Genomic DNA, 19,112 nt, shown 5'->3' on the forward strand with positions numbered 1-19,112 from the left:
ATTTGGAGGTAAGATATTCTGTCATTTTTGAACTTTCCTGAACAGAACTTAGGACGACAGTGATATCGTGTCATTTAGTATATTTTGGTTTAATAGCTCGCAAATAAGTGAGTCAAGCGCCAAGCATCATTAGTGCGACATCAGTTTGTCTGGCTTGCGGTTGTATTTGCCACTTTTTTAAATGTAAAATCATGGAAAACGTTGTCTTGTCACAATTGGTTACAAAAGGCATTTTTTACACTGTCTATGGTGATGTCATCTAGCTGAACGACGTTACGCTATTAGTCAAAATAGAACTTCATATCCCAGCAATTTTCGGTTAAATTAAGAACTATTTTCCTGTTTCCAGTTCCAAAGACACACCCCAGCGGCGGTGGGTCTGATGCTGCTGGTGATTCCGTACCTTCCAGCATCGAACCTGCTGGTGACTGTGGGCTTCGTGGTTGCAGAGAGAGTGCTGTATTTGCCAAGGTATTTATTTATCATTCATCATTTAGGTTATGGTGATAGATAAGCCGCTAGAAGGAGAAAAGAACTAAATATCATGATGATTATAAACGGAACTCTGATATCAAAGTCCAACACCTTGTCTAGCCAAATAATGTCGTGTAAATTTACCTTTTTATTTATAATAATAATTTATCAATCATTGGAGAATAAACTTGAATATAGAATGTATGGCTTGATAGCAAAAACCCGATGGTTATGTTTTCGTTGAAATAAGAACGTTGTGTAAATGGCACATAAGTAGTACGAATTTCAATGAAAAATCATTTCGAATTATCGGGTTTCACCACTCACCCCTCGGATGTTTTTGTTTGTTTGTGCGTTTAATTTTAATTGAATCTTCTTATTTCAGCGTGGGCTCAGTGATCCTCACAGCCTACGGCATCCAACTCCTCTGGCATCGCACCAACCGCCGTCTGCTGGTTGTTGGAACAGCTGTACTGGCTGCCAGCTTCGCAGCAAGGACTATACTTAGGAATCAAGATTGGAGGACCAGAGAAACTCTACTGAGGTAGGTACTCTTTCATAATTGTTCTGTACTAGTTAGATTAGTCCATCGTCAGTGTGGACGATCAGTTCATTTTCTGTTACCATACTGTGAATCGTATATTATATTAGCCTCCTGAGTCCTGGCGTACTCGTACGAGTAGGTACATAAGGTTTCAAACTTTTATTGGAATAAACAGTTACATATTCAATATCACAAAAATTGGCTAGGGATCCACGAAGTTAAATCGATGGAATCATAAGGAAACCAGGGTTTATGAATACCAAGTCCTAGTTACTTAAAATAGTAAATCGAGCACGTAAGTATTGTGTTGTTGATGGTGACTATGGGTTCCAAACCGGTGAGCAAGGTATCCAATTGCGCACCCCAGAATGAATCCGTGTAATCCTGTTGCGTCAATACCTTGCATGTTAGTTCAGTAAAGCCACAAACACATAATGAAGTCTGATGCTTCTTGACCCTCGATGAGAGGAAGCTCTCAGCGCTCAAATAGCCCAACTGATTCTGATTCGGAAAATAAATCCAAAATTATCAATGGTCATGTTCGTTAATTCGCACATATTATCCAAAATTGTAACTGTCATCGTGATATTTTTCAGGGCGGACTTGGCAGTGCTGCCCCACAATGCAAAGCTGCACTACAACTTTGCAAACTTTTTGAAAGACATGGAACAGCAAGAAAATGCTATCAAACACTACAAGGAAGCATTGAAGTAAGTTCCGCTTTGCTCCAAACATTACGAATACGATTAAATACTTATGACAATATTATTTATTTACAACTCAATAAAATAAAACAATAGGTACCTACAATAAAACAGAAACATTATGAAAAGTAGGCAACAATTTCATACTCAAGGACTCAATCCTGTCTCAGAACATTTCCATAAGTTTCTGAATATGTTATATATAGACTTATATTGACCGGGATATAGACCGTGATTACATTATATCCCGGTCAATATAAGTCTAATAAAAATAACCGTGAATCATTCAAAACTCATAATTATGTTATATATAGGCCTGAGATAAGCTTAAAAACTAGTTACTTCTAAGGCATTACATTACACAGATAGAAAAGATATTTTAATTTAAGACGGAAAACTCTCTCAAACACTGTTATTTAAAAGGAATAATATAATTCTTCATCTAATAACATGGTCTTAACCTAAAGGGATATTCCTTTTTCAAAGAAGAATCAAAATTGTTCAGACGTAACTTTATATACATTTGGTACAACAAATAGGACAGATTTGAATCAAGGAAGTATTTATTTGCAACAAAATATTACACCGTTTTAGTATGAATATGCTAGTTCTTAAAAAACGTCTTTGGTTCAAGTAACCTTTATCAAAGCAAAAATAAAAACCTGTTAAAAGAAGATTCACCACAATTTAACTACAAGAATTCTGCGTTTTTAATAGGAAATCATAATTTCTTAATTTAACTTTTACGTTCTACAGTCAAGACATAAAAGTTTAAATAAAAAAAATACACGGTTTTACGTCAAGATTTAGTTCAATCTTGGCTTGATTTTAATAGTTCTTGATTTGATGCTTTGCAACTCCATTCAAAGTTCCAGAATAACTTTAAACAAATATAACACAGATTTATGTCAAGATTTATTAAGTTCTTGGCTTTGTGTCACAAATTCTTGATTTAATGTCTACAAGCTCCATTTGAGAATCAACAAGTTCAAATCAAAAAATATCAAGGTTTTACTTCAAGATTTAGAACAATCTTGGCTTGATTATAATAATTCTTGGTTTGATGCTTATAGACTTCATTCATAATTCGAGCAGGTTTTAAATAAAAAATCAACACGGACTTAGGTCAAGATTTATTACATTCTTGGCTTCATATCACAAATTCTTGATTTAATGCCTACAAGTTCCATTTGAGAATCAACACGTTTAGATCGAAAAATAATAAAGTTTTGCTTCAAGATTTAGTTCGCGCGCCGAGCGGCGACACCGGTTTAGTTACCAAAAAACCCGCTAGATGGCGCTGACCCCAGCCCATAGAATTCGTACATCGCGGTGTTAAGATTTTTCCCGATTTGGTTAGGCTCGCCGGTTGGAACTTGATATGTATCGAATCATAGGAATACAAATTCCGACATAATAGCCCCCTGCTTCCCTCTGGGAACTACGCGCTATTATTGAGGACTATCCTAAACGTGCTTCCGCTCCAGTTCTCTCTCTCTCTCTAACTGGCTGGGGAACTCGTCTTCGTTCTGAGTTATAAGCTTGTAACGTACGGGTTATTGAACATAATACACACCTCTCACGTCATTTCGGCTTTCCCTTCTCTCCCCGCGCGCACCCCCGCTACAAACATTAATTACTCAATCTAAGAAATATAAAATTTAATTTCAAGAAATTATATATTTTAAATGAAATAAGATAAATTACATCCAAGAAGTAAGTATATTTGGTTTAAGATACTTACTGTTTCACCCCAAGAAACATTAAATCTAACTTCAAACATGTAAATCTTCATCTAATACCGTCAGAACTTTTAAAATGAAAAATGTATATATATTTGGTGTAAGTAACTAATTGTTTCACCCCAAGAAACATTAACTTTTACTTTAATTATGCATAACTCTTATAAAACCGAAAACCGTCATAACTCTTAATACAACAATTTTATTACTTAGAACCAAAAAATATTATACTTGTTTTTAAGAACTTGCTGATTTGCTTCTGAGTAATAATTATCACTGAACAAAACGTTTACGCTCTTGGAATAAATGATTAAGTTTTTAAAAAAAGATTGTTTTGCTAATCATGTTAAGATATAAAATGGTTAGTGCAAGTAATAAACATCGAGACATTTTATGTTTTATATCAAGTAATTAAAATCTTCCTGATATGGGAAACTGGATATCTCTTGGTTCAAATAGGTTTCTTTGGTTGAAGAGATATTTTCTATCTGTGTACTGATAAAATTACCAAAAATCTTGGCTCCCTTTACACTAATTTGTAAACTATTTCTTGCAGTTCCGTTTTCTTGTTCGACCTAATTTACAGTTGCACTATGGCTATTCAAATATAAAATTATGTTAAAATGACGACGAATGTGACGTGTAAAAGTGCCCCTGTGGCCTATTTGCTGAATAAATATTTTGATTTTGATTTTGATTTTGCTAACATATTTTCTACTTTTGTTTCCAGGTTATGGCCTAGCTACGCCAGCGCGCACAACAACCTAGGCACCCTGGTCATTGCGTCCGGCCGGGCCGAGCACCACTTTCTACAGGCGCTCAAATACAATAGGGACCATGTCAATGCACATTATAATCTTGGGAAACTGTACAGGTACTTAGATCATTACCTTAGAGTCATACCAAGCCAAAGCGAGTGTACAGCCTAGCCCGTGAAAATGTAGGTATATTCAATCAAACTTCGGTGAAAGTATGTGATTTACATTACCCTACGGCAAGGTTATCAAAATCGTTGCTAATTTAGTTTGGTCTGACTTTGTCGATCCACAATTACAAACTACATTACGAGATATGAGCTCTTTCGTCCCTTTTAACGCTTACAAAGCTCTCCTTTTGACTACTTATCACTTATGTCTGAGAAAATTACAAAAACTTATTCGTATTTTTCTCCATATGACAGTCTTCCCAACTAACAACCTGGCATGCATAAGGTTCCCCACATTGACCTTTAACTATTTCTATAATTTCAGGAAGAAAAACCGTCTCGCCGACGCCCTTAAAATGATAGAACGCTGCATAACTCTGGAGCCTCACTTCGTGCAGGCTCACCTGGAGCTGCTCCAGCTGAAGAATGAAGACCAGAAGCGGGGAGTCTTGAACAAGCTGCTGGAGTTGGAGCCGAGGAATTGGGAGCACTATGTGCTGTATGGGAACTGGTATAAAGGCAGAGGTGGGTAATTGTATTGCAGCCAGGCCCACCTGGAGCTGCTCCAGCTGATAAATGAAGACCAGAAGCGGGGAGTCTCTCGTGTAACGTGAAGATCAGAAACGTTACCTTAGACAAAGTTGCTGCAGTTAAGTGGTATAAAGGCGGTGGTACATAAGTGAAAATTGAAATGTTCATACTCAGTTGGTTTGCTTGGCAGTCCTCAACTGTATGTTGTTTTGTGTCAATTCTGTGAAGTAAACGGTCGCTTGCCGTATTATTAGACTGATGCGAGTTTTATTTTTTATTTAATTTATTATTCAAAGCGACCTATATGAAATCTCCTAAAATATTTTCTTTTTCATTTCTATATCTGCATTGTCTTTTCGCTATAGATCTTTAAAACCAAACGTATACATTTTCAGGTCTCCTACCCCTCTCTCTGCAGTACTACACAACAGCCTTGCGGCTCTCTCTCGAGACCGGAGACCGGCGAGGTGTGGCAGCCCTCAGGGCGGCGTGTCTAGTGCTGCGGCAGGAGGGCCAGTGGGCGAGGGCGCTGCAATTTATTAATAGGTAACTAACCTCCAAAACAATTGAAAAAAAAACAATTGGACAGCCCATCCGACGCGCGCGAAGGAGGGTAGATCGCGCGCTGTTTACGCAACTTTGACATCCACCCGCCTTCAGTTTTCCGTGATCATGATGCATGCAACTGCGTCGTAATATCGGGAGCTCGATAAAAATAAAAAAAAGATCAAAAAGGTAATCACGGTCTATATCCCGGTCAATATAAGCCTAAGGTAACAAACCCTTAAAGTCTGCTATTGAATCCAGAGCATAAGACATAATACTTATTCACGAGCGCAGCAATCGTCAATACCCACGTACAGTGACGCTTTTCTTACGCCCTCGTATCGTACCTAATCTCATTTGATTTAAGAACGTCTCGTATTCGAACGTGTATAACCATGTAAGGTGCATTAGGGTAATACCGAATGACAGAAATGCTCGGGTAATTTCGAAAGGGGAATCTTGATATGATGGAAATAATAATAATGGTGATTTTTATGCGACTTTCGAAATTAGACGACTTTCGGAACAACCCTAATGCACCTTACATATTCTAAGCGCTTTCTTTCCATGCGCATATCTAAATACGCTTACATTTTTCTTGCTGCATTACGACGCCGTATGGTTAGCCCTTAGTTGGAGCTATGTCCCAAAATACGTGAGCTGCCGACACAAAGGCAAAGCATGTTGTTCGGTGCTCCAATGATCTAGGTCGCATTAAGGGGCTGACAACAACCAATTGTCCAAAATTGATGTGATTTGCACAGCTTTTTAAGACAAACTGTTAGTTTTAGTAAGGCAAGTCAATTATATGTTATTATTCATTATATTTCAACGAACATAGCCGTACTCGATACACGATTTAATGAAATCGGCTCGATGGAAAAAAATTGCAAAGATTGGTCTCGAGTTAGTCATTAAACGGTTCTATGTCGTTCAATTATTCACTTAGTTGTCTTTAATTATTATTACAATAACAAAAATATACACATCTAACTAAAACACTAACGAAACATATTGCACAAATAATGCATCTTTTTATTTTATTTTAATATTTTTCCGCACTTTTCGTACCTAGCCGCCCTCTTTTAGTGACATCGCGCTCTCACTTACTCTCATACGAATAGACTATGTACGCTAGCGTCAAGGCCATTGGGTATTGTCAGCGTCTTAATGTTGATAAATAATTCTCAATCCCAGCATATTTTACTTATTAATTAGTCAACCTACTTATTGTGCTTTTATGGTTCTTTCAGATGGCAGACCGCTCGCGGGGACGTGCGTGCGGCGAACGCCCGCGCGCTATGGACGCGCGCGTGGCGTTTACGCAGCGAGTTGGAAGGCCGTGCTGCGTTATATGCACGCCCTAGGACCACTCCAGATCAGGTAAATAGGTTTTCCTACTGTTTACCTTAACAAAGATGAGAAAGATGCTAAATAACGCCAAAGACAAAAATTGCCAAAGACAAAAAATGTGCCACATAAATATCCAGGATGCTCAGTATAAGCTAGCAATGCACGAACGAGAAGTTTCCAAAGTTGCAGAACTTTTCTCATGAGAAGTTTCGGTAACTTCTGAGAATGTTCTCGAGAACGAGAATTTACCAGAATACTTAGTAATTTCATAGTTTATACCATGATTTCGTCGGACTCAGCAAATTGCGTCACAACTGCGCAGTGACGCCATTTTCTTTAGCGTTGATAAAACACTGGCTCTCAAGAGACTAGTAATATTTTCAATTTGATTTTCATTATCATTTTTTCTCCACAAGGTTTTACTGAAATTACATATTTAAATTCAATATTACTTATCTAGATAAGTAATTATCACGCACTTTATTATCACGAAGAGTTTATCTACGCAAGTTAAAAAGAAACAAAATTAACCACATATTCATTTCTATTTCAGACAAAATCTACATGCCTAGACTACAGTCGACTAGAACTACGAAGTCCTGAAGAAAAACACAACAAAAAAGCAGATTTGAATACACTTCTCCACGAAGCTAAACTAAATAATGCCAAAGACAAAAATTGCCAAAAAGAATGTGCCAAAAAAGTATCCATACCTGCTCAGTATAAACCCATACATAATAAGAGTGAGACGGGGAGAAAGAGCTGCTCCTTGAGAAAGAAAGAGATGAAAGATACGGAGTTCACGCCTTTCGTATCTGACCATTTGATAAAGACTTATTAAAATAAGTTTAGTTAATTACGTTTTACATTAAATTTGAATTGGGATGAAATATTTTATGCAAGTATATGAGTTTATTGGCATTTATATCCCTTCTGGCACAATTTCATTAGTCGACAACTTGTTCGGTACCTATACAGCATACGGGGGAGTCCCCACAGGCGAGATAACAACCAATGAAAATGGTGCAATTTAATTGGTCGTTATAGTTAACTCGTTCGGTATGCAGCATACGGGGAGTGAGTCCCGCAGGCGAGATAACAACCAATGAAAGTGGTGCAATTTCATTGGACCCCCCGCAGGCAAGATAACAACCACTGAAAGTTACTATTTTAATTTTCCCGCATGCGGGCCCTGTGGCACGCGTTCCAGGTCCTATCGACTAATGAAATTGCGCCATTCGACATAATATACCTTAGGTACAAAGGTTTATTTAAAAACTAGTTACACATGCGGGTAGTTAAATGCCGAAGCGATTTAAAGAAAAGTTTGCAATATTCTTCCGCGCCGAGTTACGCACAACGGTCTATTTCGCACTTGCAATATCTTCTTCTTCAGGTGCCATATCCTCTTCGGATGTCGGCTACCACAGTCCGGAACTCCTCTCTATTTGCAGTTTTTCTGCCTAGCATGGCAGCGTCTATTCCCGTCCAGCTCCTAAGGTTATCCATCCAGGTTATTTTTCTTTTTCCTCTGCCCCTTTTGCCTTCGATTTTTCCTTCTATTATGCCTTTAACAATTTTGTATTTGTCATGTCTATATACATGTCCAAAATAAGCTGTTTTCCTTTTCATTATTGTAAGTACTAATTCTTGTTTCTTTTTCATTCTTTTTAGTACTTCTTGATTAGTAACTTTATCTTGCCAGGTTATCTTAAGCATGCGTCTATAAGTATATCCACATTTCGAAGGCATCAAGTTTTTTTAACATTTGTTTGGACAGAGTCCAACACTCCGATCCATACAGAAGTACTGACAATACATAGCATTTAACCATTCGGCATCTTAATTTTTTTATATCTTTGTTTAAGAAAAAAAGACTTCATTTTCATAAATGTGCTTCGGGCAATTTCTATTCTAATTTTAATTTCTTTGCTTGGGTCCCATTCTTGGTTAACCCAGCAGCCTAGGTATTTATATTTTTCTACTCTATCTATGTCCTCACCGTCAATTCTGACTGGTTCACACTGTTTCTTTTTCTTGCTAACCAACATAAATTTTGTTTTTGAAATATTCATCTTCAAGCCGTATTCTTTTACTTTGATGTTTAAGAGATTTAGTATGTGTTCAAGGTCTTCCTTTGATTCCGCCAAGATAGCTGTATCGTCGGCATATCTTATGTTATTTATTATGGTTCCATTTGATTTCACGCCAATGTTGATGTTATCTAAAGCTTCTCGAAAAATAAATTCTGAGTATAGATTGAACAGAGCTGGAGACAAAATGCATCCTTGCCTGACTCCTTTTAGTATATTGAGCTCTTCTGTCACTTGCAGTATAAAGAAAAGTTAAATACGGTACTAAAAGTTTCATAACTCTCTAGAAATAACGACTTTTCTATAACTCCCTCTTCGCCTGCGTGCAATTGCACATTTACTGTAGGAGTGCGATAAAAAAGAAATGAAATGTTTAATCAGTGTTATAATGTAAATAAAACAATGTATTTTTTATATTATAATACAAAGCCTAAGGCTAAGGTATCTTAGGTATCTATAGTTTTATTAATTTTGAAGACCGTTGTCAGTCATTAAGGCGTGGACATAACAAACGCTGCAACAGATCGCATGCGATTTTAAATCAATCCCGACTATCTAGGAACAACGAATTCGATATAAAAATGCCGCAATATACTGAAACACATATTAATACAGTGATTTTTTCTTTGACAAACTGAAGTGATACATTTAGTAGGTTTTTTTAGTTGAAAGTGAATTTTAAAGTTAGAAAATGAACAATAAGTGTATTTTAATGTAAATACAGCTCAATAAAATTGTGCAAATTGCTTTGTAAATATTGGAATTGATATAAATAAGTCAGTTGGGGTCGGTTGGGGTAAATGCATCCAGTGATAAATTTTATCATATTTTATCATGAAAATATTGAAAAGTAAGACACTTACCCTGTATAATACCTATAATTAGTAGTTTATACCTGTGACTGCTACAAAATGAATGGTACTTATTAAAATAAGAGTTTGGGTTTTCAAATGACTTGAGATCGCAGGAATTATTTATTTTAATCTAGAATATATACGAAAGGAAATTATGTATAGTTTGTTACACTACACGTTTGTCTAATTATTATCTTTACTTTAATAATTAATCTATAATTTAAAGACAAATTTAACTTTATTTGGGGGTAAAAGAAAACTTTCCCTTAAGACGCTACAGGAGCGAAAAAGCTAAAATGTGTCTGGCCACATTTGGCTGATTAACTCATTACACTGGTGGTTTTGCGAGTTAATACTTTTGCATCTTGCTACTTACGATTAGTGGTAAACTTATTGAACTCTCAATAAACACTGATTATCGTTCAAATAGGCCAAATGAGAACCAGACAGCCGTATTGACCTTACAGTTGTATCAAAGAGAATCGAGTATTATAGAGAGTTACTGTCCAAAAAAAAATGTGTAATCACAGTGCATAGACTGCCAGCTCTCGACACAGGCTTAAAACTTTTTAACCTCAGTTTTGACAATTTGGCCCATATTATATGTCAAATATTATTATTTTATTTATATTTTTTTGTAGCGCCATCTAGCCGAGCATTCCCCAAAGGTGTAACGCCATAGAGGCCACCATACCTCTTTCTCTATGGCTTTGAGGTACGTTTTTAGGGTTCCGTAGTCAACTAGGAACCCTTATAGTTTCGCCATGTCTGTCTGTCCGTCCGTCCGTCCGTCCGTCCGTCCGTCCGTCCGTCCGCGGATAATCTCAGTAACCGTTAGCACTAGAAAGCTGAAATTTGGTACCAATATGTATATCAATCACGTCAACAAAGTGCAAAAATAAAAAATGGAAAAAAATGTTTTATTAGGGTACCCCCCCTACATGTAAAGTGGGGGCTGATATTTTTTTTCATTCCAACCCCAACGTGTGATATATTGTTGGATAGGTATTTAAAAATAAATTAGGGTTTACTATGATCGTTTTTTGATAATGTTAATATTTTCGGAAATAATCGCTCCTAAAGGAAAAAAAGTGCGTCCCCCCCCCCTCTAACTTTTGAACCATATGTTTAAAAAATATGAAAAAAATCACAAAAGTACAACTTTATAAAGACTTTCTAGGAAAATTATTTTGAACTTGATAGGTTCAGTAGTTTTTGAGAAAAATATGAAAAACTACGGAACCCTACACTGAGCGTGGCCCGACACGCTCTTGGCCGGTTTTTTTCTTAGACTTTATCCGACATCCGTCTATACGGACACGGATTTAGGACAGGAGATTTTATACCTTGGGTGCGTTTATGTCAACAGATTATTAAGTACCCACAATTGCTAAATTTGAATTTATGACAATCTTCTTTAGGTCACTTAATTATTGGGTTGGTAAGAAAGTAATGAGCGATCGATTGAATTCCACATAAAATTTTTGAGAGAGTTCTAGAATCTTCTATGGTCGAAAGTATATAAAGGGCAAGTCGCACAGTTTCTCGTCAGTCATTCACTAGCTGTCGCCGAGCTAATATAAGGAAGAAAATGGACGAATTAAAAGTGCATGTAAGGCATTGCTTACTATATGAATTTCAGTCTGGCCATTCAGCCGCCGAAGCAGTGCGTAATATATGTCAGCGTGTTGCTCCTGAAGTTGTGTCTGAGGCCACGGCGAAACGATGGTTCCAGCGGTTTCGTAGTGGCGACTTTTCATTATCAGATCAACCTAAGTCTGGTCGACCGGTGAAGATTGATGTAGCCAAATTAAAAACCTTAATTGAAGGAGATCCGAGGCTAACGAGTCGTACTCTTGCTACCGAGTTAGGCTGCTCTCATGTCACCATAGAAACACATTTACACAAGTTGGGAAAAAACTACAAATACAGTGTTTGGATACCGCACGAACTTGATAGAGATCAACTAAACCGCCGTGCCGATATCTGCATATAACTTCTGTCTTTTCGCCGCACATTCAACTGGTTGGACCATCTTATCACTGGAGATGAAAAATGGGTCTTATATATAAATCACACACGCAAACGTCAGTGGCTAGCTCCAAACGAAAAGGGAATAGAGGCACCAAAAACAGAGCCTCACCCGAAAAAAGTTATGCTGTCCGTTTGGTGGGATATTCATGGTATTATTTACTGGGAACTCCTACCAAGTGGAATGACTGTTACCGCATCAGTATACTGTAATCAGCTTGAAAATTTAAACCAAAAAATCTGTCAGAATCGTCCACAGCATGCTAAAGTTTTTTTCTTACACGACAATGCTCGCCCACACATTGCAAAAGTGACTCGGCTAAAGCTATTGGAGCTAGGTTGGAAAGTGATACCTCATCTACCGTACTCTCCAGACTTGGCACCTACGGATTACGCATTGTTCAGATCGCTAAGCAATGCCTTGAATGAAAAAAAGTTCGATGATCAAGCCCATCTACGACGGTACATAGCTAAGTTTTTTGAATCTAAACCTAAGAACTTCTTCGCCGATGCTATTCATTCTTTACCAGAACGATGGAGACAAGTAGTAGATAACGAAGGCCGTTATATTTTTGATAAATAATTAAAATAATAAATTAAATAAAAATTACAATATTGGTTATGATTCGCTCATTACTTTCTTACCAACCCAATAGAATTGTCAATATGTTAGTGTATGTAAGGTAACTAATAAATGTAAATAATGTATGTAAATAAATAGTTAGTTTAAACTATTGTACGATATGTGGTAAATGCACGCAACGCTTTTAGTGTGTTTATTTCGATTAACATACAATAAATACGTTTAAATATAATTTGCAGTTTTATTACATTCAATGTTAATTAAAGTTATGCGTTTTTTTATGTAATCTTGTTATATTGGTGAACAATAAAGAATATTTGTATTGTATTGCAATTGCACAAAGCTTGTGGCAAAGTTAACAAATATAATTAAATAAACTTACAGAAGGTCAGATGTATAGGTAGTATTTATTTGATATCTTAACCCTTAGTATTTCATCAACCACATACCTGTCAACGCCATTTACAAACAGTGGAATTACTTAAACGTAACGTAACAAATTAGATTGCACTTTTCCAAAAAGTGGCTCGCTGTAAATTCTATCGCCAAAACATCACTATTTTTAGGATATACCTACATACATTGGATTTTGTTTACTTTACTTTCTAGATTGGCGAGGCCTAGAAAAGGGTTAAATACTTAAGTAAACACAATCCTAGATGGGAGATCGTCATTATATAAAAATAACTTATCTACCTATTTTTTATTATATTTCTTTTGCCCTTTGCCAATATGACCCAATCGCAAAGTTATAAAAATATCCACAAAAAAACAAACTTTTCGCAACTCAATAAGGTCAAGCACGAATACAATTGAATTATTATAACAGTTTAATGTAATTGTTATAAATCTATTTGTGCAGTTTCACTACAGTCATGCGTGACGGCCTACTGATTGATTTGTTTATGGTCGTGAACTCATTAGGAGTTAAATTATAGACAATGGCGTAATGAGTAGCGCAATATGAAATTGTAGTTTTTTATCAATAATTAATCAGTTGAACTAGTATCTTCGTAGTAGTCTGTGGTTGAACTATTTTTTGACGGAGTGGGAATGCAGTTACGCACGATGCGATGTGTGGTACTCGCAGTTTCTTTCCCTTCCCCTAGGGGGGGGGGGGGGGGGGGTTGGCCATGCCAATTTGGGGAAATTCATCATCTTTGCCATTCGTGAGGGCGCGCTGAGATCGCTGTATGTACATCACGGCGCCTGGCATTGCCCAGGCTTACGGCCAAGGCACCCGCATGAGGAGGGGGATCAGAAACGCTTGATCCCCCTTGCTGGCATCGGGGGCTTAGGGCTCGAGGCGAGCGTACGCTCTTCGCCTTCGACCCTGCCGCGTGCGTCGTAGCGGAAGAGCGTCTGCGGCTGCTTCTCGCTCCCTCTCTGCTTCGCTTCTTCCTTCTGCGATATGATCTCTTCGCAAAAGCAAACCACCGCATTCCAGTTTCTCTCGCTACCCAGCATGGCTTCTACTACGCTGCGTAGCGAGAGATCCGCCATCCCCGTCGGTGGTTGGTGGTTGAACTATACCTACCGCGACTAGGTAGAATTAGTAGATGTAGTATAGGGACACGTGGCTGGAAACAGGCGGGCTGTCGATCACTTCAGCCCAAGTCCCTGAAGAAAACCTAGTAAGGTTCTGACTGTATGACGAACAACGCTGCGCTACAGTACCTATATGAATCAATAAAACCTACATTTAGTTGAGCTTTAAAAGATAATAAAGTTTTCTGTCCTGGTTAATTATGTATCAACCTAACCACAAAATTAAAATTTTGAAAAAACCCCCGACCGCGACATAGTAGACCGATTCTCATGAAACATGGCTAAGAACACTCCCGAATAACTCAGCTTTGAGACAAAAAAACTAGATCTTAATCGGTTCATCCTTTAGAGGGCTACGATGCCACAGACAGACAGACAGACAGACCCGTCGTTTTTGCGTCGGGGGTTAAAAATATATGGATGTAGGTACTTATTAGTATGCCTGATGATGGTTCTCCGTATTATGGAAACTCAAAACATGTCGCCAATTGATATTAACGTGAGTACATCCATATATTTAAATTAATTATGTCTCACGAAAGTTTAAAGTGAGGCGCTGGTGGCCTAGCGGTGAGAACGTGCGACTTACGATCCGGAGGTCGCGGGTTCGAACCCCGGCTCATATGTACCAGTGAGTTTTTCGAAACTTATGTGCGAAATGTCATTTGATATTTGCCAGTCGCTTTTCGGTGAAGGAAAACATCGTGAAGAAACCGAACTAATTACAATAAGGCCTAGTTATCCTTCGGGTTGGAAGGTCAGATGGCAGTCGCTTTCGTAAAAACTAGTGCCTACGCCAAACCTTGGGATTAGTTGTCAAAGCGAACCCCAGGCTCCCATGAGCCGTGGCAAATACCGAGATAACGCAAGGAGGATGATGATGATGATGTCTCACGAAAGTTTAACGTCAACATCATTTTTAGGGTTCCGTAGTCAACTAGGAACCCTTATAGTTTCGCCATGTCTGTCTGTCCGTCCGTCCGTCCGTCCGTCCGTCCGTCCGTCCGTCCGTCCGTCCGTCCGTCCGTCCGCGGATAATCTCAGTAACCGTTAGCACTACAAAGCTGAAATTTGGTACCAACATGTATATCAATCACGCCAACAAAGTGCAAAAATAAAAAATGGAAAAAAATGTTTTATTAGGGTACCCCCTCTACATGTAAAGTGGGGGCTGATATTTTTTTTATTATAATCCGGGTATATATATAATATATAATACGGGTTTATTATAATCGTTTTTTGATAATATTAATATTTTCGGAAATAATCGCTCCTAAAGGAAAAAAAGTGTGTCCCCCCCCCCCTCTTATATGTTTAAAAAATATGAAAAAAATCATAAAAATAGAACTTTATAAAGACTTTCTAGGAAAATTAATTTGAACTTGATAGTTTTAGTAGTTTTTGAGAAAAATACGGAAAACTACGGAACCCTACACTGAGCGTGGCCCGACACGCTCTTGGCCGGTTTTTTTGAAGGCAACTTTCGTTTTCATTCTAGTATGTTTGCTACCTAACCAAAACAAAAACAAAACCTAGGTCTTTCTCATTTCTCAAGGTCATCTAAAAAGTTCAATTTAAATTTCAAGATGGGGTTAGCAAATGTTTAATTATAGGTTTGGCAATTTCAGATTAATTACCTGCAATGGGCCATTGCTTAATTCCGTGAAACGAAAACTTTGCGATGCAGCAAAATTATCCGCCGAGTTGTAAGACACGTTGAGTCCATGGAGGTTTTTAACTAGAAGCATAGATTAAATATAAGAAGATCATAATATCCCATACATTAAAATGCGACCGCCTAAGAACGCGCATACACTACACCACACATAGATGGTGCCACAAAAAATGCCTTGTTGCCATCGATTATTTGTAGATTTGGCATTAAGTGTCTCTTTCGAGCCATAAATCTATCTCAAAAGTGACACTTAACGCCATCTACAAGTATAATCGACAGCTACAAAACATTTTTTTTGTGGTGCCATCTATTTGTGGTGTAGTGTATGCGCGTTCTTAGGCGGTCGCATTTTAATGTATGGGGTGGTATGATCTTCTTATACAGAGTGTAACAAAAATGGTGGTGATCCGTTTAAGGGCGTATTCAGTATCGTATTCTGTTCAGGAAAAAGTAGAAGAAAAATTTTTTTTCGCGAAAAAAATTTTCATTTTTGTATGGGCCGGGCCGCGAGAATCGGCCGAACCGCCATACAAAGGTAAAAATTTTTTCGCGAAAAAAAAATTTTCTTCTACTTTTTCCTGATGAGAATACGATACTGAATACGCCCTTAAAGGGATCACCACTATTTTTGTTACACCCTGTATTTATTTAACCTTGCTAGAAGGAAGTTACATACTGACTTTTGGACCTGATTGGCAGCATGACTAGTTTTCACATGCGAATATGTTTTCCCCTAGATACAGCCTTTGTCTTTGTTGATTAGAACATTAATATACGTCAAAAAATTTGATTCACGTAGCGTAGCCAAATGCCACTTATGATAATAATCGTTATGCTGTCTCTATCGCTCTTCCGTTCCTTTTGGCGCGACAGAGCCAGACTACGTTTCGACTGTGTACCTATTATAAATTTGATAACTACCTATCTACTTATTATTAAATATTTTTGTTATATAAGAGTGCAAAGTTGTATTTTAACACCGAGTGTGGAATCCTTTGAGTCCTTGTCCTTTGAGTCGTCGGCAACCCGAACCCTCCTTAGAACTTGTGCACTCCTTTTTGCTGCGTACTTAACACAGCAAATGGGAATGTACAAGTTTCTAATAGGGTGGCAACGCGCATGTGACACTGTTTGAGTTGCAGGCGTCCATAGGTTACGGTGACCGCTTTACACCAGGCGGGCCGTATGCTTGTTTGCCACCGACGTAGTATAAAAAAAAATGAAAAACGAGCAAGTGAAAGGATTCTATAATTAAACCACGAGCAAAGCGAGTGGTTCGAGAATAACATTTTGAAATTGGCGAGTTTTTCAACACACGAGAAGTAAAATACATTTGCACTCGTGTGTAACACAAAACTTTTCCCCTCACTATAGCGAGGAAGGTACAACTCAAAAAACGCGTTAATCACTGCTTCCAGTAGTTCCACAGGATGGTACGTCGTCTTCATCGTTAGATTCAACCACTTTTATCATTTCGTAGCAGAAAAATTTACCATATTCAAGGTCAAATTACTTTATCCACTAGTGTATAAAATGCGTTTTTTACCCGCTGGCATTAAAGGATAAAACACGTGTTTCCGAGCTAGTGGGGGCTATTTCTTTGTTTTCAATGAAATGTACGTAGGTAAACTTTATTAGATTCTTCTATGTAGCCAAGTAAAAAGATGAGACACTAGTCAAACGTAGACTTGCATAATTATTGACATAAAAAACAAGCCTCTAACCTACCATGACCTCAAACTACAATCTTAATATTTATTATATTTATTAAGATAAGATATAATTATATATATTTGAGATAGATAAAGGACATTGTTGCATGTTTATTTCTGAAAGACGTCAATGCGTATGCAAATAACTGAGGAATGCTCATGGAACATTGACCGCTCTGAGATTGTTAAAGCACACCACACATAAAGCGTTTTGATAGCGTAGCGTTAGCGGAGCGCAATGATAGCGGTGCGCCGCAATTGGCTCGCAATCCGCGCTGGTTAGTTCCCGCCGGCGTCCGCTGGGCGCAATGCCAGCGTTCGTCCGGCGCACCGCTATCATTGCGCTCCGCTGACGCTCCGCTACCGCTCTGCCTACGCTATCAAAACACGCATGTGTGGCCGAGCTTTTAATGTTGTTGCTTAGTAAAATGTGACTCATATAGCACTCGCAACTTTAAATGTAAATAGTTATTTGTTATACAAGGGTGAAAAGTTGTACTTTAACGCCGAGTGTGGAATTGAAAAACGAGCCAGTGTAAGGATTCTAAAGTCCAAGTTCGAGAATAGAATCCTGAACTTTGCGAGTTTGTCAACACACGAGAAGTAATAGCTAGTACATTGTGCAACAAGGGGAGGAAGTTGAATATTACTAACGAGAGTAAGTTAAATCGCGACGGCTTTCCGGAGCGATTTAAAGACTCGAGTTAGTAATATTCATACTTCCCGAGTTACACACAATGTTTTTCATCACACTTGCATTATAAAAAATATGCAAAAAGGTAAAAAAAGAGTTCAATACAGTACTAGAAATTTCTTAACTCCCTAGGGAGAACAATTAGTGTGCGAGTGTGATGAAAAATACATTTGCACCCGTGTGTAACACAAAACTTTTCCCCTCACTATAGTGAGGAAAGTACAACGCAAAATAACCACAAAATTAAAATTTTGTAAAAACGGCCTGCGACATAGTAGACCGATTTTCATGAAACATGGCTAAGAACACTCCCGACTAACTCAGCTTTCAGACAAAAAAAAACTAAATCTAAATCGGTTCATCGGTTCGGGAGTTACGATGCCACAGACAGACACACACACAGACAGACAAACAGGCAGACAGACAGACAGACAGACGGGCAGACGGGCAGACAGACAGACAGACGGGCAGACAGACACGTCAAATTTATAACACCCCGTCGTTTTTGCGTCGGGGGTCAAAAACGCGTTTATCACTGCTTCCAGTAGTTTCACAGGTGCTATATGTATTTATAACTTACATTTTAAAACTGGTTCTATCATAAACTTTGTTGCACGAGGATAAAGTTCATAATTTATTGAGTTTGTCTGTGGCTTAAATGGTTGTTTCACTTATTAATATAAGATATAGAAGAAATAGAAAACAAAAGATCCCCGTCCTGAGTCATGGCTTGTCCAACAGGTCTCCATCGCCATACAGCGCGGTAACGCTGCTAGCGTGATTGGAACATTGGGAACCTTTGGTTGGACCCGGCATGGCCCAGAACGGATTCCTTTAGGTACCTATCCTACCTTTTTTTTAAATATATACATATGTAGTAATAATTGTGTTTTTTTTTTAATTTTATAATTGTATGGTACTTATTATAAGTAATAATTGTATATTATACGAATCTAATTGTTCTGTTATAAAAAAAAAATATATACAATGTAGTCATATAATGTACCTACATGTGTATAACAATTTCAAAACGACAATCTATTTTTTGTTTGTCTCTTTTATGAGACACCTGAAATAATTTAAGTTAGTAACAAAAGTTACTA

General features: G+C 37.8%; 1 protein-coding gene across 1 annotated transcript in view; it reads left to right on the forward strand.

The window, feature by feature from the left end:
- The window catches only part of LOC125229129 (protein O-mannosyl-transferase TMTC1-like), a 56,473-nt gene extending 48,270 nt beyond the window's left edge, over window positions 1-8,203 (forward strand). Inside the window, exons 6-13 of the mRNA XM_048133909.1 lie at window positions 350-471; window positions 860-1,018; window positions 1,615-1,728; window positions 4,195-4,338; window positions 4,715-4,914; window positions 5,316-5,466; window positions 6,720-6,849; window positions 7,373-8,203. Coding sequence (XP_047989866.1) covers window positions 350-471; window positions 860-1,018; window positions 1,615-1,728; window positions 4,195-4,338; window positions 4,715-4,914; window positions 5,316-5,466; window positions 6,720-6,849; window positions 7,373-7,660 — 1,308 coding nt within the window. The 3' untranslated portion in view covers window positions 7,661-8,203. The remainder of the gene's footprint in view (window positions 1-349; window positions 472-859; window positions 1,019-1,614; window positions 1,729-4,194; window positions 4,339-4,714; window positions 4,915-5,315; window positions 5,467-6,719; window positions 6,850-7,372) is intronic.
- Window positions 8,204-19,112: the final 10,909 nt, after the last annotated feature.

Source organism: Leguminivora glycinivorella, chromosome 8 (genome assembly GCF_023078275.1).
Source record: "Leguminivora glycinivorella isolate SPB_JAAS2020 chromosome 8, LegGlyc_1.1, whole genome shotgun sequence".
NCBI classification, from domain to species: domain Eukaryota; kingdom Metazoa; phylum Arthropoda; class Insecta; order Lepidoptera; family Tortricidae; genus Leguminivora; species Leguminivora glycinivorella.